This window comes from Mya arenaria, chromosome 17, assembly GCF_026914265.1.
Source record: "Mya arenaria isolate MELC-2E11 chromosome 17, ASM2691426v1".
NCBI classification, from domain to species: domain Eukaryota; kingdom Metazoa; phylum Mollusca; class Bivalvia; order Myida; family Myidae; genus Mya; species Mya arenaria.
In genome coordinates, this window is record NC_069138.1 from 18,171,193 (window position 1) to 18,192,270 (window position 21,078).

General features: G+C 37.8%; 2 protein-coding genes across 11 annotated transcripts; one reads left to right on the forward strand and one right to left on the reverse strand.

The window, feature by feature from the left end:
* Positions 1 to 1,982: 1,982 nt before the first annotated feature.
* Positions 1,983 to 11,285, reverse strand: LOC128223837 (uncharacterized). 8 transcript variants are annotated; one of them, XM_052933265.1, is made up of 2 exons: positions 11,262 to 11,285; positions 1,983 to 4,909 (listed from the first exon to the last, which is right to left on the reverse strand). In XM_052933265.1, the coding sequence occupies exon 2, from the start codon at positions 4,704 to 4,706 to the stop codon at positions 3,264 to 3,266; it is 1,443 nt and encodes a 480-aa protein (XP_052789225.1). In that variant the 5' UTR covers positions 4,707 to 4,909; positions 11,262 to 11,285; the 3' UTR covers positions 1,983 to 3,263. The 8 variants fall into 8 exon arrangements, with proteins under 8 accessions (XP_052789225.1, XP_052789227.1, XP_052789222.1 ...); XM_052933267.1 differs by lacking the exon at positions 11,262 to 11,285 and adding an exon at positions 10,288 to 10,717 and having other exon boundaries at positions 1,983 to 2,647; XM_052933262.1 differs by lacking the exon at positions 11,262 to 11,285 and adding an exon at positions 10,288 to 10,389.
* Positions 9,780 to 20,501, forward strand: LOC128223838 (band 7 protein AGAP004871-like). Of its 3 annotated transcripts, none has more exons than XM_052933270.1 (9): positions 9,780 to 9,995; positions 10,788 to 10,913; positions 11,307 to 11,428; positions 12,248 to 12,320; positions 12,540 to 12,622; positions 13,159 to 13,362; positions 14,540 to 14,595; positions 15,708 to 15,786; positions 19,123 to 20,501. In XM_052933270.1, exons 2-9 carry the CDS (start codon positions 10,790 to 10,792, stop codon positions 19,381 to 19,383), a joined length of 1,002 nt encoding a protein of 333 aa, XP_052789230.1. In that variant the 5' UTR covers positions 9,780 to 9,995; positions 10,788 to 10,789; the 3' UTR covers positions 19,384 to 20,501. The 3 variants fall into 3 exon arrangements, with proteins under 3 accessions (XP_052789230.1, XP_052789228.1, XP_052789229.1); XM_052933268.1 differs by having other exon boundaries at positions 9,782 to 9,995; positions 10,785 to 10,913; XM_052933269.1 differs by lacking the exon at positions 9,780 to 9,995 and adding an exon at positions 10,025 to 10,171 and having other exon boundaries at positions 10,785 to 10,913.
* The last annotated feature ends 577 nt before the right edge of the window (positions 20,502 to 21,078 follow it).

Below are 21,078 nucleotides of genomic sequence, written 5' to 3' on the forward strand. Positions count from 1 at the left end.
TCGCGACCCTGACCTATGACCCTCTGGTCCCCAAATTAAGAGGGGCCATCTACTAGTCACGGTCAAGTGGCATACAAATAGAAGCAAGATTTCCTTAGTTAATTATTGAGCTGAAGTCATTTTGTTCAGCTTAAGATCACCGCAAACGTACCGTTTTTGACTTGAAGGTCATTGCGACCTTGACCTTTGATTTGCGGATCTCAAAATCACTCGCATACCAAGTATGAAATTCTTAGGTCGAAGCATTCTTTAGTTATTGAGCGGAAAACGGTTTTTTTCACCTCGAAGTCACCGTGACCTTACCCTTTGACCTACTGGTATCAAATTCAATAGGGTTCATCTACTCGTCATGACCAACCTGCATACCAAGTATGAAGTTGCTGGGTCAAAGCGTTCTGTGGTAATTGAGCAAATCGTTTGACGTACGGACGGGACGGATTGAAAGACAGGGGAATACGTCTCCCCATGAATTGGGTGTGGGAGACAAAATAATAATCATGGTTTTCACACACTTGTAAAATGGATGTATAATTTGATTAGAAAAGCACATTTTTTCGCAATGTTCCCTAAAAGTTAATTTTAACGGTATATTTGACATTCACTCCTTAAGGCCTACCCTAAACAGTTGGAATATTTAAGCTGTATACCTAACTTGGTAATATCACGTGATAACATCGACTAGCCAATCACGCACAAGGAATGAATTCTACTAGGGAGATATTCATAGTATTGTTTTAATGGAAAAATACAATACATTGTACACATCGATACCAAGTTTATGTCAGTTTTCGACAATTTTCTTCTTTTTTCCCGCTATTTCATCATACGGAGTGCAGCCCCTTTAATATAAAGGGAAAGGAAATTTCGATAGCTAATCGGGACACATCGGCCTGTCTTCCGAAGCTTGACGGAATAAAATAACCATATTTCAGATACGACTGTGTCTTACATGTATTTATACATATAGCCTGTCAATCAGTTAACTTCCGCCTTGTAACTTAGGGTTTTATGTCGTAGTAATGTCTTTCCTTAAAATAATGTCGCTCTTGAGAACAATTTCGTCTAAATTTGTTTCATTTAATAATGAACTTCACTGAAATTTCTTACATTGATTTTTGTTCTGTAACTTAGTTAAAGTGACACTCTTATTCAAATTCAATACATTCACATGTATATCAAACATACATTTTGACTGATAAACCTTTAACTTCTTACTGAATAATGCATTTATGGATAACATTAATTTCTGAAAAAAAAGATTGTTCTGTAACTTAGTTTAAGTGACACTCTTATTCAAAATCAAAACATTCACATGAATAACAAACATACCTTTTGACTGATAAACCTTTAACTACTTACTGAATAATGCATTTATAGAAAATATTAATTACTGATAAAAAGATTGTAACCATACATTTAATAGCTGGAAATGAATAAAATAATAAATGATTAATGAATGCTTAAATGTTTTCTGTGATCAACTATGGTTTCATAGTGTAGAAATACCGTGTTTTATGCACATTTCTTTCAAATTAAATTCGGTATTTTCATGAGAACCATTGTTTTCGACTTTTGTTCATCGTATTGGTGATGAATTTCATTATTTGTTAGAGTGTAGTTATTTCACTAACGAAAGGCGACGTTTCATTGATAACTGTCATTTTAGAACTCCGAATATATTGTCATTTAAACGTGTTATGAAATTAAACCCAGAATGTATTATGTTTTCAATGTTGTGTAAATTTATGAAATGTATCATTAAAAAAGTCAATTATAGAATATAATGTACTCCTCTTTATACCATGATGTTAATTATTATTATGATTGAAGTTCATTTTTCAAAGCCTCTTTATGTGTAACTGTATAATATGTTCATTGCAATTCTCATTTTGTCATGCATGTATGACATGAGTTTACTGAATAAACTTGAAACTTGAAACTTGACATTTGTTCATCCTTTTCGGAATATTAAAACAATTCAATAACTTTAAAGATGGTAAATCTTATGTGAGAGTAAGAGTGCATCTTTATTTTTTTTTTTATCACATACCATTCTTTAATGCATTTTAAATAATCATAAAATATGACATATCATGTCATTTTTAAATATTAACATGTACGTGATGAGATCCGAATCATTCCTCATCTCCAACTGTAAAAGGTAGGTTTTATTTGAATAAACTATAGTTGACACCAGAGCGTGTTTGTTGTAACATCTATCATGTTTATTTTTGGTTTGGAAGTCGTGCAAGTCAATTGAAATCATGACAGTTCTTTCATCACACGCCGGGCTAGTTCTTCGTATCTATCTTTTCCATCGTACTCGCGCCAAGCTGGCCAGACCATATCACGAATTTCATCACAAACACTATAAAGACAAATGTCTTCCATCAGTTCACGTGTAGCTTCTTTCTCTTTGTCATAAGGAATGTCTTTCCTCCAAATATTGGCGCGCTTCAGATACAGTTCCTCGAGATTATATCTCCATCGACCTTTTTCTGCTAACTCACTCCGGGTAACTGTCAAAGCTGATTGCAGTTTTGGACATTTGAATATCTGCATTGGGTGCTCTATAAGGTCGTCCAGCTGATCAGTCAGTTGTTGCTGTTCTGGATCCGCTATCCTTTCTTGCAAAAGGTTCCGCTCACTTATGAAATAATACGGCAAGTGTTTTTGTATAATTGCATCTTTCAACTTTGCCAAACATGCAAACACATTTGTTTTATGTTTTCAAAGTTGTGTAAATTTATGAAATGTATCATTAAAAAAGTCAATTATAGAATATAATGTACTCCTCTTTATACCATGATGTTAATTATTATTATGATTGAAGTTCATTTTTCAAAGCCTCTTTATGTGTAACTGTATAATATGTTCATTGCAATTCTCATTTTGTCATGCATGTATGACATGAGTTTACTGAATAAACTTGAAACTTGAAACTTGACATTTGTTCATTCTTTTCGGAATATTAAAACAATTCAATAACTTTAAAGATGGTAAATCTTATCTGAGAGTAAGAGTGCATCTTTATTTTTTTTTATCACATACCATTCTTTAATGCATTTTAAATAATCATAAAATATGACATATCATGTCATTTTTAAATATTAACATGTACGTGATAAGATCCGAATCATTCCTCATCTCCAACTATAAAAGGTAGGTTTTATTTGAATAAACTATATTTGACACCAGAGCGTGTTTGTTGTAACATTTATCATGTTTATTTTTGGTTTGGAAGTCGTGCAAGTCAATTGAAATCATGACAGTTCTTTCATCACACGCCGGGCTAGTTCTTCGTATCTATCTTTTCCATGGTACTCGCGCCAAGCTGGCCAGACCATATCACGAATTTCATCACAAACACTATAAAGACAAATGTCTTCCATCAGTTCACGTGTAGCTTCTTTCTCTTTGTCATAAGGAATGTCTTTCCTCCAAATATTGGCGCTCTTCAGATACAGTTCCTCGAGATTATCTCTCCATCGACCTTTTTCTGCTAACTCACTCCGGGTAACTGTCAAAGCTGATTGCAGTTTTGGACATTTGAATATCTGCATTGGGTGCTCTATAAGGTCGTCCAGCTGATCAGTCAGTTGTTGCTGTTCTGGATCCGCTACCCTTTCTTGCAAAAGGTTCCGCTCACTTATGAAATAATACGGCAAGTGTTTTTGTATAATTGCATCTTTCAACTTTGCCAAACATGCAAACACATTTGTTAGTAGATTTTGCTTTGAAAATTTGTCAATTGAGTTTTGCTCAACATACCAAAAAGTAACATTTTTCAGAATAAAAGAAGATATTTCATCGCAAATAGGCTTAAAGAAACAGGTTTTGATCTGTTTTAACAAAATGTAGACCTTATACTGAAATTCATTCCAACTGTCCGTTAGTTTTTGCTCTCCCTGGACGAAGCACACTCGCCACTCAATGTCTTTTTCTTTGCTAACCTTAAATCCAACTGGAACCATTTGTGCTTCCTGATCATTAATCCCTTGAATCAGACTTTGTGAAGGCCATCCATGTGGTCGATCCCTCAGGGTCCATTTTAAAAGAATATTTTGTTGACTTGTACAGCGGAATGCGTTGACATAATCCCAGCTCAAATATTCGTAACTCTCCGATGCCGCTGGCCCTGACAAAATACTTTTAGCGTCTGACATCAATCCTGTAGTATAGAGTTTATTAGATATAAATTTTTCCCCATTACTATCAACAAGCGCTTTTTCAATTCTATGCAACGGCTGTACCTCTGTTGAAAATGCTCCAAGTTTCAGTTTATAATAACCTGCACTCACTTGTTGCAAGATAAACTCTGAAAAGTATTTTGTATCGTGTTTTTTATCGCAGGGAAGTCTACAAATGGCGTACTTGTAAACATATAACCTGTCCGTATCACTTTCATACGTCACCGAGAAGCCTTCTCCCTTGCTTCCTGTGGTAATCCTCGTGTCTTTTTTAAATTTGTCTGTCCTTTTATTGTCCAATTCTCTCCAAAAATTTCGACGAAGATCAACAATATACTTTCCATAACCGACGTTGTCTAAAATATCACTTACGTATTCAGATAATGTTTCAATGTTCTCGAAACTCTCCCTTTCACCGCCGATATTCAATTCAAAAACCATTAGCTTATATTGAGGATATTTCTGTGCCAAATTTCTCAATGTAATGTAATCGTTCAGCCTTTGTGCGCTTATCATGACATGTCAAACCCAACCTTGATTTGAGCATGCTTTGCTTTATGGATTCTAATTTATAGCGCTTTATCAAATCATGAGACATAATTATATGGAAAGTAGATCGCATCAATAATTATCACGACATATACACATCCTTTACATCGCTGTGGGTGCTTTGATTATTCCGATGGTCGAAATTCATTGTACTTAAAGCAATATGTGTCCTGAAAAAGAGGGAGAAAAAAGCGAAAAACTTTTGAAATTAAATATGTTAGAAAGGAAATATGATTTTATAATTTAAATATCTTTATTATTATTTTTTATTGAATATAACAGCTACTGATCAAGAATAAATTATCTATACTGTATACGTGTGTGCATTTTTTGTGAGTGAGTGAGTGAGTGAGTGAGTGAGTGGGTGGGTGAGTGAGTGAGTGAGTGAGTGAGTGAGTGAGTGAGTGAGTGAGTGAGTGAGTGAGTGAGTGAGATGAGTGAGTGAGTGAGTGAGTGAGTGAGCGAGCGAGCGAGCGAGCGAGCGAGTGAGTGAGTGGCTGGATGGGTGAGTGGCTGGATGGGTGAGTGGCTGGATGGGTGAGTGGGTGGGGTTGGTGTTTTGTTGTGGTGGTCGGGCGGGCGTGAGTGAGTGAGTGAGTGAGTGAGTGAGTGAGTGAGTGAGTGAGTGAGTGAGTGAGTGAGTGAGTGAGTGAGTGAGTGAGTGAGTGAGTGAGTGAGTGAGTGAGTGAGTGAGTGAGTGAGTGAGTGAGTGACAGAGTACTTTAATAAACTGTTTTAATAACCAAACCCTACCCGAAACTGTGAGGTTTTAGAATTATTCACATCACATTTCATAACGAAACACCAGTGTAAACAACAATAACAATATGGAGCATGCTATGCTCTGCCAATATCTACGCATATGTGTAATACGGAAAGAGCCACTTCACCAGCAAATGATATTTTGCATAGATGTTTGTATGTATGTCACATAGCATGATGTGGTTTCTACTGGGAATAGTCGACTGGACGGATGGACGGACAAAGCCGCAACTTATGCTTTCCTTTTTGGAAGCAAAAACAAGTGCATTCCGTCTGTTCGTTCGCCAGCCCGCCAGTCCGCATGCATGTCCGTATATCTGTCTGCCTGCCTGCCTGTCTGCCTGTCTGTCTGTCTGTCTGTGTGTCTGTCCTTCCTGTGTCTGTGTGTCTGTCTGCCAGCCTGCCTCCCTGTCTGTCTGCCTGTCTGTCCTTCCTGTCTGTCTGTCTGTCTGTCCTCCCTGCTTGTCTGTTTGTCTGTCTGTCTGTCCTTCCTGTCTCTCAGTCTGTCTGTCTGTTCTTCCCGTCTGTCTGTCCTTCCTGTCTCTCTGTCTGTCCTTCCTGTCTGTCTGTCTGTCTGTCCTTCCTGTCTGCCTGTCTGTCTGTCTGTCTGTCTGTCTGTCTGTCTGTCCTTCCTGTCTGTCTGTCCTTCCTGTCTGTCTGTCTGTCCTTTCTGTCTGTCTGTCTGTCTGTCCTTCCTGTCTGTCTGTCCTTCCTGTCTGTCTGTCCTTCCTGTCTACCTGTCTGTCTGGTTTTCCTGTCTGTCTGTCTGTCCTTCCCTTCTGTCTATCTGTCCTTCCTGTCTGTCTGTCTGTCTGTCCTTCCCTTCTGTCTATCTGTCCTTCCTGTCTGTCTGTCTGTCTGTCTGTCCTTCCTGTCTGTCTTTATGTCTGTCCTTCCTGTCTGTCTGTCTGTCCTTCCTGTCTGTCTGTCTGTCTGTCCTTCCTGTCTGTCCGTCTGTGTGTCTGTCTGTCCTTCCTGTATGTCTGTCTGTCCTTCCTGTCTGTCATTCCTGTCTGTCTGTCTGTCTGTCTGTGTGTCTGTCTGTCCTTCCTGTCTGTCCGTCTGTGTGTCTGTCTGTCCTTCCTGTATGTCTGTCTGTCCTTCCTGTCTGTCTGTCTGTCTGTCCTTCCTGTCTGTTCGTCTGTGTGTCTGTCTGTCCTTCCTGTATGTCTGTCTGTCCTTCCTGTCTGTCTGTCTGTCTGTCTGTCTGTCCTTCCTGTCTGTCTGTCTGTCTGTCCTTCCTGTCTGTCTGTCCGTCCGTCCGTCCGTCTGTCATTTACACACCATGAATATAACCTTAGGTAGTTATTATTCAAAATAGCATTGAAACTTACCAATAGTGATATTACATTCAATCCCTACCTGGTAGAACTTCAACACACCTCGACACACTTCCATCACATTACATAACGAAATATATAGTTTTTGTCAGTCCTTATTACATTAAATTTTGGAGAGAGAAAACAAATCCAGTGAAAGAAGCACTGGTGCACATACAGACAACGTTTACTTGCATCATATCGATTATTATACACATACCAAGCAACACAGGAATTACCACTTCAGCATTTACAGATATTTGGATGATTGTAGTAAGAATGTAAGCTCGAAAAACTTGAATAATATCTGACAATGTTTAGTTTGGTAATATAAAGGTTACAGACAGTAAATTCCACATCTAAATTCATCGAGTGTGCATTACAAAATTAAATACTCATATTTCTGGCGTTTCACGACCGTAACACCAGATATAATAGTAGCTAGAAAGGTTGACACACGTTCTTAAAGGGACTCGCTCAGGGGTTTTAAAATGCATTTTTATTACGAAATAATGTGTGTCAAGTCAGGAGTGTTTAAACAAAGATACTGACAGCTGAAATAATTCAGCATATGTTGATACTTGCTCAAATATAAACTTTAAAGCTGCACTCTCACAGATTTGTTGATAACTTTAAAAAAAAATAATGTTTGTCTTGGAACGAGCCAATTTTTGCGAAAATCCATGGAAACCAGTCATAAAAGACTGCTGACAGAAAATTACATCGCAGATTTGTATTCTTCAGTTAAAAAATGATGTTTTATGCATTTTTCTTAAACCGTAAGTAACGGTTTAAGCCATAAAACATTAATTTTCGAACGGAAATAAGAACATCTGCAATCTGATATTTTGTAAGCAATCTCAGTTTATCATTGCAGATATTTACGCAAAAATTGCTCTTTCCAAGACAAAAAATAGTTTTAAAAATGGTAAATCTGTGAAAGTGCTGCTTAAAGGACCAAAACTTTCAAAGCGTCACAAACGCTTTCAGCGATTTCGTTGTTTCGTGATTGGTTGATTGACACTATCACGGGATTTTACTAATGTAAAGTTATGAGGTCAAAATATTATTATCTTCGTGTAAGTCTTTGTGGTCAAGTGTATAGACGTTTGCTATCTATTTTATGGTCTTTACGGGCGTGGGTTCGCACCCAACGAAAACCAAAATGTTTTTTAAACTTTAATTGTATTTGTCTGCAAATTCGATACCATAAATTAAACCAATGACAAACAAGTGTTTTCAGATGCATATCAGGGAAAACAAATAGAAAAAATCCAGACAAGGACCCACACTTAATTTCCATGAGGGTGCCACTTCTGCTACACTGCCATTTAGTAATCGGTTTCCGGGTAAATACTTACTCATTTTAAGTAAGTCAGTGAAATTTCCTGTATTTTTTAAAGCTTTAAGGAGGCTTAAATTGAGTACTACAGTATGTAAACACAATCCACACAACAGCTTTTTATCGAGGCATATATATGCCATAGGCAACTATTAAAGTAAGCTTTATAGATAAACCCTCAAACTCCAGCGTTGGATAAGACAACACTAGCACCATGTTTTAGATGTTTATAGATATCATTCTTTTCGGTGGAAGAGTGCAAAATATTGGTTTGAATTAACACGTGCGTTGGCGGAATTCGAATGTTTGTTAAACAGATGCGAAATGGGGTAAAATATGAGAAGATGTTTTAACTGTTTCGTACGTAGGTCATGATTTAAAAAAACAACAACATACAAACACTTGTTGATGCTTTTTCATTGAATTTGGTAAAGAATAAATGCATGTTCGGTGCTTTCGAGACGAAACGCGTACAGGAGAGGTGTCTTTAAGTTAATAACGACTCACAATACTGTTTCTATTACAACCGCTGCATTTACATGCATTAATATTGAAACCTTTTACCTTTACATTGTGAACATTATTAATTACATTTGCATAACACTTTACGGGTTTCCGTCCTACACTTGTAACCACTTTTGAACAGCTCATTACTTCAAGCTAATCAATTGAAACTGCTATGCCATTTCCCATCGTTAAAACCTCCAGGGGCGGACCTAAGTTTGGATGATAAAGAGACGTAACTCTGGGGCAGAACCTTTTGACTTGAGCCCCTCCCTCATAAACGAAATTTATTTGGTTTGTAGTTTTGGCCGGGGTGGGGGTTCGGGTCCTCCCCCAAGAAATTGTAACAATTTCTTGTACGAAATGGTGCATTTTGGTTGTATTTTGTTACATTTTTTCTCCTATATTAAAAAAAGAGATAAACTTAGACGATTTGAGGCGGGGGGGGCGGGTTTTCCCCTCTCCTATCATGCCAGCACCCGCTAGTGACCATCGATGTATTAATCAGAATTACGTTAAACTACGCTGGAAATAGATCGCAAAGTAATTTTCAATTTAACAGTTAAACTTTGGGACTTTACTCTTAAGAATATTTACTATTAAGGCAATAATTCACTTCATTGGGAATAAGTTTGAAGTCAGTAATACAAATTATACGTTAGATCAGTACAATCAATTAATATTATTAAGCGTATTTTTATTTTTTAAATGGATAAATAGAAAAAATTAGAACGGTTAGTTGTTCAATCTAGAGAATACGGTTGGAATAGCAATTATTATCATATTGCAAAGTATCCAGACACAACTATTCGGCGGATTTTACTTAACAGAATTACACCTATTTCATAAGTTCTTATTAAGCAATAGTTTTGTTCTATTGAACTGCTAATATACCCAAAGACTCCTTGATTTTCCATTTATCATCAAAACTAAATTACGACTTTAATAATTTATTTTGCCTCTGGCTTCAGAGCCGGAAGCCAGCCCTTTCATTGACATCTGTCATTCACATTAATAAGATAAGGGGTCATAACCCTATTCCGATCACAGCATGATAATATAATTAAATATTGATCACGATGATAGCCCTTGTAAAGGATCGTTATCCCTAATAATAGCGCATCTTGGCTGCGCGCGCATCGCGTCAGTTTCATATGATTTGGGATTTCCCCATTGTTTAAAAGGTTAACATATTATTAAAGAGCCTTATGCAAAGCATTGCTATTACTTATTGTTAGACATCCAGCTGAAAGGATTTATTGTTCGACTGCGTTATTGTTGCTTTTGCGAGGATTATTTCAGTGTATGCTTTAAAGCATAGTTTTACAGGTAGATATTTTTCGCATATTTTCTGCTTTAACAAGCAGGTAGTATAACTCTTATTATAATGATATGGTCAGCAGCCGAAGTATTTTGTGGTATGCGAGAAATAAAATATAACAGGTAGATCAGGTTTTATTGCAAGCCAAGGAAGAAATTTTATGTGGATAGTGTATGAATAACAGGTTAGATTTTTTTTGTATTTATATTATGTCTGACTTTGTAATATAGTGTGTTTCTGTAACGCTGACGCTTGCTTTTATACAATACGTACATTTAATAAACACTTTTTGCATCATACCTGATTAAAGTAGCTCCATGGCTATATACACAAAAATGCATGTTTTCTTCTAACTATTCTACATTCGGAACTCCTCGGTCATTTTCGATCGACACATCCTCGGGTGTATGCCGGTACATCAGTAGAAGTAGTTCGTTCATTTTTAAATAATAGTATTAATAGTGTTTAATGTGTATTGTGTATTACTAAGTGTAAATGAATTGCCATTGAAGAGTATTACTGCACAAACTTTTATGATTTCCAAGAGAAAGGTCAATAAGTTTAACTGCTAAATTTAAATTACTACGCGATCTACTTTCAGCGTAGTTAAATGTAAGGATTTTTTACAATGTAAACCGTCCATATACATCCGATGTTGTTTTCGCCATACGCAATCCACAAGAATAAAAAGAAAAAAAAATGGTGCACTCAAATCATTCGTACTAAACGGTGCCCTGTAATATTATGAAGTTTTGAAACAGTACACGTATATGTAAACCATTTGTCCTTTTTCATAGCAGGCATGTCTGAGAAGGTTGTGGATGTGGAAACTGCCATGGAAGAGACTCACGAGGAAGGGAAACCATTGACTGCCCCTGAGGAACGGGTAATTGCCGCAGGTCCTTCAGATATTGACCCGCCAGCAGGTACTTCAGACTTGTTTACTAAGGCTCTGGGTGTATATCCCAGATGAGTTTTTCTGACTATAAGCTAAACTCTGGGAAATTGTTATTGGTCCAAGCTATAATTCATAGTGTTTTCTTGCTTCCTTGTTGTAAGGAGTGAAATCTTATGTGAACTGAAGACAAATACATACTTTTAGCTCACATGCCACTTAATTGTAAGATCATTTGACACTTAAGGATATATCAGGACATCACATCACTGTGAATATAGGAAACAAAGTCTGCGGCAAATATACGATAAAATAGCCATGCAAATACATTAGTATGATATCAAAATCGATGATTTCGAATAATTTGAGAGCGTTCTACCTTAATTCAGCAATGCTTGCATCGATACCATTTTCCATTTTCCAGCCAAGATGACCGCCGGTGTCCCGGATGAAGACGAATCTAACGCATGCGCAGGACTTCTCCAAGTCTTCTCCATTATCTTCATCATTCTCTTCTTTCCGTTTTCACTTCTGTGTGCCTTAAAGGTTTGGCTGTGATATAAACCATTCATGCAATTTAGAATTAAATGTAGTTTATCACCATTTTAAATACACACCCTGATGTAGCCGCTTGCCATGAACATCTCATTTTTTTAGTAATTGAAACCAACACTGATGACGTCATTTAATATACGTCACAAGACATCATTCTGGGCCAGTATTCAATATGGACACACCTCAATGATTCCTTTCAGCCTATTGGTCAGCTAAATATACAGGCCAATCAAAATACTTAGTTTCTAATCATATAATAAATTTTAGTTCAATCTAAGTTACTTATTGAATACGGCCCCTGACCTATTTGATGGAAGAGGGGGACCGATATAGTTTTAAAGGTTTACAAAAAGGAGTATAACACGAAACAAATGTGTGTATACAGTGAATGTATATCTAGATCTATAGGAATTTGAGCATAAGTTAAACCTAGAATTGAAATGCTTACCATGAAAACATAAAGAGTTTGTGGACATTAGATCGAATTTAGTGGTTTAATTAAGCCAATTTGTTAACCGTGTATTTACAAAAGTGATATGTCTCTTTCTTTTTAAAAGAATTAAGTTAAAATGTGATTTGACATTACAAAACAGTGCTGAAAAGAAAAGACCAATGATATAATAAGAAAAGACTAACAATGACCCTTATTTATGATGGTCATGTTTCTGAGCTCGAAGCATCCAAAAATCTACAGTTTTATACACAAATAATTATTTGCAATGCTGATAAGCCCTTGCTGAGTTCCAGTAGGACCCTACTGAATATGAATTTGTTAGACTGGATAATATCATTCTGCCGTTTATTCAACAGATGGTTCAAGAGTACGAGCGAGCAGTTATATTTCGACTGGGGCGAATCTTACATGGTGGTGCGAAAGGACCAGGTACGAATCTGAGTTTGTGTTTATAATTGTAAATAAATGAACGTATTGTTGCCAACCAATCAGAGCGTTCGACGGCCATGTTTTTGGCTCTTGTCGCTCTTTTTGCGCTGATATTTTCCATTTTCTTTTGCTAGAACATTCAGTCGAAATAAAATAGATGTTTATTCCATTATTATACATGTAATTATGTTTTTATTATTTTTGTTTCGTTTTATTTAGGTTTGTTTTTCGTGTATCCGTGCATGGACGATGTTGTGAAAGTGGATATCAGAACCCGATCCTTCGACATAAACCCTCAAGAGGTATGTTTCAAGATTCTGCACCTTAATAGCCCACAATAATTTAATATTTTGTTCGTCGAATTTCTCCATCGACCGTACTGAAATAACACGTTTATTTTGCATGTGGGTTCATTTACAGTAAGTCCGGCGAACAAGGTATCAATGTCGTGTGGCCTGACGGTAATATGAGATACATTTGTATTTTGAGATAAATTGCAACGAAAATATTAAGATAATGGCGTATGCTTTTAAATGTTAAATATCCATAAGGAAATTATTTATCAAGATCTTTGGTTGAATGTATAAGTTTAATGAGTATACGCTCTGTTTTGCTACTCTGGTAACGGAAATTCTTAGTGTATTTGACAGGCCATGTATCAGAAGTTTATTTTTTTAAGTTACGACCTGTGATCGTGACACTATCGTGCTGAATAGACGAAGGCATTATCTTGATTTTAAGCCTTTTTACCACTTAAAGCTGGTCCACGGTGGAAAATTAAGATAATACTGAGAGGCGAGGAATCTATATACAGTATTTTACATTTCATGCTGTTTAGATACTAACACAAGACCACGTGACCGTGACAGTTGACGCTGTGATGTACTTCCGGGTCGTTGACCCAGTTCTTTCCGTGACCCGTGTGGAGGATTTCATTGGTTCTAGCAAAATGCTAGGTGCGACAACTCTAAGAAACATTCTTGGAACGTACAAAATGACAGAACTGTTGATGCAGAGGGATGATATTAACATGAAAATGAAGGTAAGTTGATGCCATTTTGTCATAATCAACACTTGAAACATACATGAAGAGTGTATTGTATATGAGGTGTGAGTGCAGCAAACATGAAGTGTGAGTGTAGCACACATGAAGTGTGGGTGAAGCATAGATGAAGTGCAAATGCAGCACACATGAAGTGTGAGTGCAGCACACAAGAAGTGTGAGTGCAGCATACATGAAGTGTGAGTGCAGCATACATGAAGTTTGAGTGCAGCACACATGAAGTGTGAGTGCAGCACACATGAAGTGTGAGTTCAGCATTCATGGAGTGTGAGTGCAGCATACATGAAGTTTGAGTGCAGCAAACATAAAGTGTGAGTGCAGCACACCTGAAGTGTGAGTTCAGCATTCATGGAGTGTGAGTGCAGCATACATGAATTGTGACTGCAGCAGTCATGAAGTGTGAGCGTAACATACATGGAGTGTGAGTGCAGCACACATGAAGTGTGAGTGAAGCATGCATCGAGTGTGAGTGCAGCACACATGAAGTGTGAGTGTAGCGCACATGAGGTGCTAGTGCAGCATACATGGAGTATGCGTGTAGAATACATGAAGTGTGAGTGCAGAGTGCAGCAAACATCGAATGTGAGTGCAGCACACAAGAAGTGTGAGTGCAGCATATATGGAGTGTGAATGTACCATACATGAAGTGTGAGTGTACCATGCATGAAGTGTAAGTGCAGCAGACATGAAATGTGAGTGTAACATATATGGTGTTTTAGTCTGGCATATTTAAGTTTTGCATGTAGCATATTTAAAGTATGAGTGCAGCTACCAAGAAGTGTGCGTGTAGCATACATGAAGTGTGAGTGTAGCATACATGAAGTGTGAGTGTAGCATACATAATGTGTGCGTGAAGCATACATGAAGTGTGAGTGTAGCATACATGAAGTGTGAGTGCAGCATACATGAAGTATGATTGTAGCATATATGAAGTGTGCTTGGAGCATTCAAGAAGTTTGCATGTAGCATACACGAAATTTGCGTGTAGCATATACCAATCGTGAGAGTAGCAAACATGAACTGTGATTGTGGCATACATTAAGTGGCTTGTAGCATACACAAGGTCAGCGTTAAGCATACATGATGTACCTACCGCGGTATATGTTCACGTTCCATCATGAATGCGTGGTAATAGTTTGAAATGTAATTATTTCAGGTCCTTCTGGACGAAGCCACCGATCCATGGGGAGTGGACGTCGAGCGAGTGGAAATGTAAGCCATCATTTCAAATTTTCGTGCATGGATATCCTAAACAATTTGTTTGCCTCATTTGCATTGGTCGTTTTAGTTGAACCGAATGCGTGGACACCATTCAAAAATAGTATATATCTCCAGAGAGAGACAACAAGGAACACGCTATCAGGTTGTATATTACCAGTGAGTGTAGCGCGGTTCAAAAGAGGTTTTGTGTCTAATTTCGTTGGCGAATATGTAAAAATAGCCGTGTTAAGCCATAATTTACCTGATAAGTAGTATAAAAGTGACAGTCTTATTCAAAATCAATATATACACATGTATAACAAACTAAAATTTTAAGTGATACACCTTTAACTACTTACTAAATAATGCATTTATGGAAAATATTAATTAATGATAACAAGATTATATTCGTGTATTTAAAAACTGAAAACGCAAACATAGTAAATGATTGGTGAGTGCTAAAAGATTTACTGTGATCTACTATCGTCTCATAAGGTAGAAATACAGTGTTTTCTGCACATTTCTTTCAAATTAACCTCGGTATCCTTCATCAATTGTTTTGGTATATCAATACAATTGTATTTATTGTGGTAAATTGTATTTGGGAGTAAGAGTGCATCTTTAATTATATAATTCGTAAAAAGAAAGAGGAACGTGATTGAAGCGGTGCCTGTTCTCAAATGTGAAAAGCGAGAACTTGGGACCTACTAACTTAAAAAATAAAACAAAACACACTGAAAAACTACAGTAGAGCTAAAAGGGCGTCATCTCTTACGGAAAATCAATCAATATAAATATTTATGAGGGACACCATGCCCCAACACAAGTTGATTTCTAAAATTTCGTCGCCACCTTCGAAATTAGTCTAAAAAACCTTGCTTGAACCACACTAGGGCCACACATGTACCCCGCATTAAATAGATTAAGGGTTAGTGTGTACATAAGAGCGTATGTCTTGTTTTAGAGAACAACACTGAAAAAAATCAACAATTACCTGCAGCGCTTTCGTTGACCATATGTTAATGTCTGAGCTTGTATGAATGCATAAGTACACAGGTGCGATGATTTGGTCATGTTCGTATTTCTCAGGATCATTTAAAGAATGTTGCTGAAACTCTTTCCAGTACGGACGTGCGTCTACCGGACATGCTTCAGCGGGCGATGGCAGCTGAGGCGGAGGCGACCAGAGAGGCAAAGGCCAAGGTCAGTTAGGCAAAGTTATTACTGACATTTTACGTATATTTTAAAGTTCATTTTGGCGATATACAGCAACTACAGGACCAGGTAGCCCGCTCTATTGTAAGTAGATTGTCAAAATTGGCCTCTAACTTGCAATGTATTTGGTGATTCTATGGCGCATTCGTCAGAATCGATCTACGTAAAATTATAAACAGAACATTTGGGAATTGTCTTTGGCCCCAGAATCGATCGACGTGAAGTTAGTAAACAGAACATTTGGGTATTGTCATTGGCCTCAGAATGGATCGACGTGAAGTTAGTGAACAGAACATTTGGGTATTGTCATTGGCTCCAGAATCGATCGACGTGAAGTTAGTAAACAGAACATTTGGGTATTGTCATTGGCTCCAGAATCGATCGACTTGAAGTTAGTAAACAGAACATTTGGGTATTGTCATTGACCCCAGAATGGATCGACGTGAAGTTAGTGAACAGAACATTTGGGTATTGTCATTGGCCCTAGAAAGGATCGACGTGAAGTTAGTGAACAGAACATTTGGGTATTGTCATTGGCCTCAGAATGGATCGACGTGAAGTTAGTGAACAGAACATTTGGGTATTGTCATTGGCCTCAGAATGGATCGACGTGAAGTTAGTGAACAGAACATTTGGGTATTGTCATTGGCCTCAGAATGGATCGACGTGAAGTTAGTGAACAGAACATTTGGGTATTGTCATTGGCTCCAGAATCGATCGACGTGAAGTTAGTGAACAGAAAATTTGGGTATTGTCATTGACCCCAGAATCGATCGACGTGAAGTTAGTAAACAGAACATTTGGGTATTGTCATTGGCTCCAGAATCGATCGACTTGAAGTTAGTAAACAGAACATTTGGGTATTGTCATTGGCTCCAGAATCGATCGACGTGAAGTTAGTAAACAGAACATTTGGGTATTGTCATTGGCTCCAGAATCGATCGACTTGAAGTTAGTAAACAGAACATTTGGGTATTGTCATTGGCCCCAGAATGGATCGACGTGAAGTTAGTGAACAGAACATTTGGGTATTGTCATTGGCCTCAGAATGGATCGACGTGAAATTGAGAACAGAACATTTGGGTATTGTCATTGGCCTCAGAATGGATCGACGTGAAGTTAGTAAACAGAACATTTGGGTATTGTCATTGGCTCCAGAATCGATCGACTTGAAGTTAGTAAACAGAACATTTGGGTATTGTCATTGGCTCCAGAATCGATCGACGTGAAGTTAGTAAACAGAACATTTGGGTATTGTCATTTGCTCCAGAATCGATCGACGTGAAGTTAGTAAACAGAACATTTGGGTATTGTCATTGGCCCCAGAATGGATCGACTTGAAGTTAGTGAACAGAACATTTGGGTATTGTCATTGGCCCCAGAATGGATCGACGTGAAGTTAGTGAACAGAACATTTGGGTATTGTCATTGGCCTCAGAATGGATCGACGTGAAGTTAGTAAACAGAACATTTGGGTATTGTCATTGGCTCCAGAATCGATCGACTTGAAGTTAGTAAACAGAACATTTGGGTATTGTCATTGGCTCCAGAATCGATCGACGTGAAGTTAGTAAACAGAACATTTGGGTATTGTCATTGGCTCCAGAATCGATCGACGTGAAGTTAGTAAACAGAACATTTGGGTATTGTCATTGGCCCCAGAATGGATCGACTTGAAGTTAGTAAACAGAACATTTGGGTATTGTCATTGGCTCCAGAATCGATCGACTTGAAGTTAGTAAACAGAACATTTGGGTATTGTCATTGGCTCCAGAATCGATCGACGTGAAGTTAGTAAACAGAACATTTGGGTATTGTCATTGGCTCCAGAATCGATCGACGTGAAGTTAGTAAACAGAACATTTGGGTATTGTCATTGGCCCCAGAATGGATCGACTTGAAGTTAGTGAACAGAACATTTGGGTATTGTCATTGGCTCCAGAATCGATCGACGTGAAGTTAGTAAACAGAACATTTGGGTATTGTCATTGGCCCCAGAATGGATCGACGTGAAGTTAGTGAACAGAACATTTGGGAATTGTCATTGGCCTCAGAATGGATCGACGTGAAGTTAGTGAACAGAACATTTGGGTATTGTCATTGGCTCCAGAATCGATCGACTTGAAGTTAGTAAACAGAACATTTGGGAATTGTCATTGGCCTCAGAATGGATCGACGTGAAGTTAGTGAACAGAACATTTGGGTATTGTCATTGGCTCCAGAATCGATCGACTTGAAGTTAGTGAACAGAACATTTGGGTATTGTCATTGGCCTCAGAATGGATCGACGTGAAGTTAGTGAACAGAACATTTGGGTATTGTCATTGGCCTCAGAATGGATCGACGTGAAGTTAGTGAACAGAACATTTGGGTATTGTCATTGGCCCCAGAATCGATCGACGTGAAGTTAGTGAACAGAACATTTGGGTATTGTCTTTGGCTCCAGAATCGATCGACGTGAAGTTAGTGAACAGAAAATTTGGGTATTGTCATTGGCCCCAGAATCGATCGACGCGAAGTTAGTGAACAGAAAATTTGCAAAATCCCCGATTGTCATTTGCCTACACAAAATTCAAACACCAACATTAATCAATAATGTAAATATGTGCTTTAAATTTATAGTTTATAAGCTTCTAGTTTATTTGTTGTTTTCAAGACTAGACCAGATATGCGCATAGCGTTGATGTTGTCTTATAGGTCACCGTCGAGTTCAAACTTTAAACCTTGGGCAATATCCCAAGAACTTTTAACGGAATTCACATGAAATGCACTTAACATGTTTCTGATTAAATTGTATATGTACATACATTTAGCAATGCCAATCACTCTTGCTATAGCAATCGTCAAGTTATCTCTCCTCAACCGACGAGAAAATGGACGAGCGTTACCACCTCTCTCGATTATTTCGCCATTAGTTTCATCTTTTGGATTTTGTCAAAAGTTACCATTGTAACGGTTCATAGTATAACATTCCGTTATAGACGGAATTACGTTCATAGTACGTATGTTTATTTGATTGGTAATATGCAAATTAGCAAAGCCCGGGCTCTGTGTGGATTGAGAATTTACTGTATATAAAGACCAGTGGACCCCTTCTGGGTCGAGCATGCTTTTCTCTGAAGGGATCTGTTGGTGTTCGTAGGCCTCGCACGTTACACCATTAACCAGACGTCGTAAGAGCTTAACTAGTGCATGGATACATGTCACGATGATGTGTATAAGAATGCTACCCTGATCGCCCCAGCCGCTTGTGAAGCGAGCACTACTTAAACCCCTTTGTAATATCGCGCGTGCATTTTTACCATTTAATATGAATTGTTTCAGGTTATTGCCGCCGAAGGAGAAAAGAATGCTTCCCGTGCGCTGAAGGAGGCAGCCGACATCATGAGCGAGTCACCAACCGCCCTGCAGCTCCGGTATCTCCAGACGCTTAATACAATTGCCGCTGAAAAGAATTCGACCATCGTGTTCCCTCTGCCGCTTGATTTGTTGCAAGCATTTAAAGCGCCCGCGCCGAGGCAACTTCACGCACCTGTTCACGCTCCAGTGCAGTCGTCACAAGCGACAGAAGATTGTGCCGAATAAGACATTGTGATTGAAGACAGACAGATCACTTAAATGACCTAAATGAGCTTATATAATCCATTCAGCCATAGTGGACCAAGTATCTTTTTTCTCAGTTTTAAAACTTGATTCAGGCTGGGAGTAAGATTACTATTATTATACTATATTTTTGGTCCCAGATTCAGGGAAGTGAAGAGTGCAATAATTCATTTAAACTGATAATCTAATTTGATCAGAAAAGAAAACAAAACCGAAAACATTATGCTCCTTGAACTATAACACTACGAACCGATTTTCTACGTAGTATGCCATATTGAACATACCTTTGACGAAAAGTTAAAACCTCAAGGATTCAATGCATGTTTGTTGGCTTTACATTGCCACAATTAATAAAACAATTTGTTTGGCCTCACAAAATCAGTTGTTTAGCCTCGCTGGTGGTCATACCCGCCACCCGATATTGTTGTTTTAGCCTCGTTGGTGGTCATACCCGCCACCCGATATTGTTGTTTTAGCCTCGTTGGTGGTCATACCCGCCACCCGATATTGTTGTTTTAGCCTCGTTGGTGGTCATACCCGCCACCCGATATTGTTGTTTTAGCCTCGTTGGTGGTCATACCCGCCACCCGATATTGTTGTTTTAGCCTCGTTTGTGGTCATACTTGCTTCCCGTTTATCACTTCGGACTAAAGAAGTAAAAAAAACCCACAACAACACTAAAATCTCACTACCTCAACAATTTTTGGTAGGGTAAGACCACGCATGGCATTTTTTTAATGAGGCCTTATATAAATTTGTTTTGTCTGTTATATATAATGTTCAATTTGCATATTTTAAAAAGTTACTTGTAAGACATTTTTGTGTGATTTTACGTACATACACAGTCTTTAACTCTGCCAATGTGTATTTTTGTAGTAAATGTATGCATGGACATGTTCTTATATCACAAATTATCACATTATTTATACATCATTTAAGTTATATTCATATAATTGTGTAAATACCAGCGTTTTCTATATTGTTTTCTTATTTGTACTTCTTACTTGAACGTTTTTATGATGCCTTGTATTTTTTATTAATATTACGCGCCATGTTTATGTTATCTTATATACACAAATATGAATAAAAAATAAATTGGAATTAATATAAGACTTGTGTTTATCGATGTGATTGATTTAAGTCTTTAAACCTTTAAATGACTTGTGTTGGAAGTAAAATGAAGTGTATATTTTTTGATGTTTTTTCAAGCTTACCGTCGCTTTCAGGGACGGATCTAGAAATTGACGTTAGTAGTGGCGTAGCTTAGGGGCGCAACCTTTTGACATGCACCCCTCCCTATGAACCGAAAGTATATGGCATAAACTGTTTGCATGGGGATTTGGGGTTACTCGATCAAGTACGAAGTTTGCAGGGTGGCAATGATTTCAAGGAAGTAACACTGCGTGGAGTTTACCTCGGATGTTTGTCATGCAACGGGGTTTATATTTAAACTTTTGGCTATTGAGCTTGTTTCTGTAGTTTTTCACATAAATAGTTATCAAAGTTCAATTATTCAAAATGCATTGAGGTTAGAATACAATACAAAACAGATAGTGTTGTTCCCGGTAATGGAAATAACACCACGTGGAGTTTGCCTCGGATGTGTGTGGACGGTTTACACGGTCAGAATGGTGCATACTAATGTACCGGCATACATTCGAGGTTGTTTTCGATGGA

Bases quoted from the DNA above. Each gene is read 5' to 3' on its own strand.
- LOC128223837 (XM_052933265.1), bottom strand. From the start codon at position 4,706: ATGATAAGCGCACAAAGGCTGAACGATTACATTACATTGAGAAATTTG.
- LOC128223838 (XM_052933270.1), top strand. From the start codon at position 10,790: ATGTCTGAGAAGGTTGTGGATGTGGAAACTGCCATGGAAGAGACTCAC. The intron at 10,914-11,306 runs GTACTTCAGACT...TCCATTTTCCAG, and splicing joins AGATATTGACCCGCCAGCAG to CCAAGATGACCGCCGGTGTC. The intron at 12,623-13,158 runs GTATGTTTCAAG...CATGCTGTTTAG, and splicing joins TCGACATAAACCCTCAAGAG to ATACTAACACAAGACCACGT.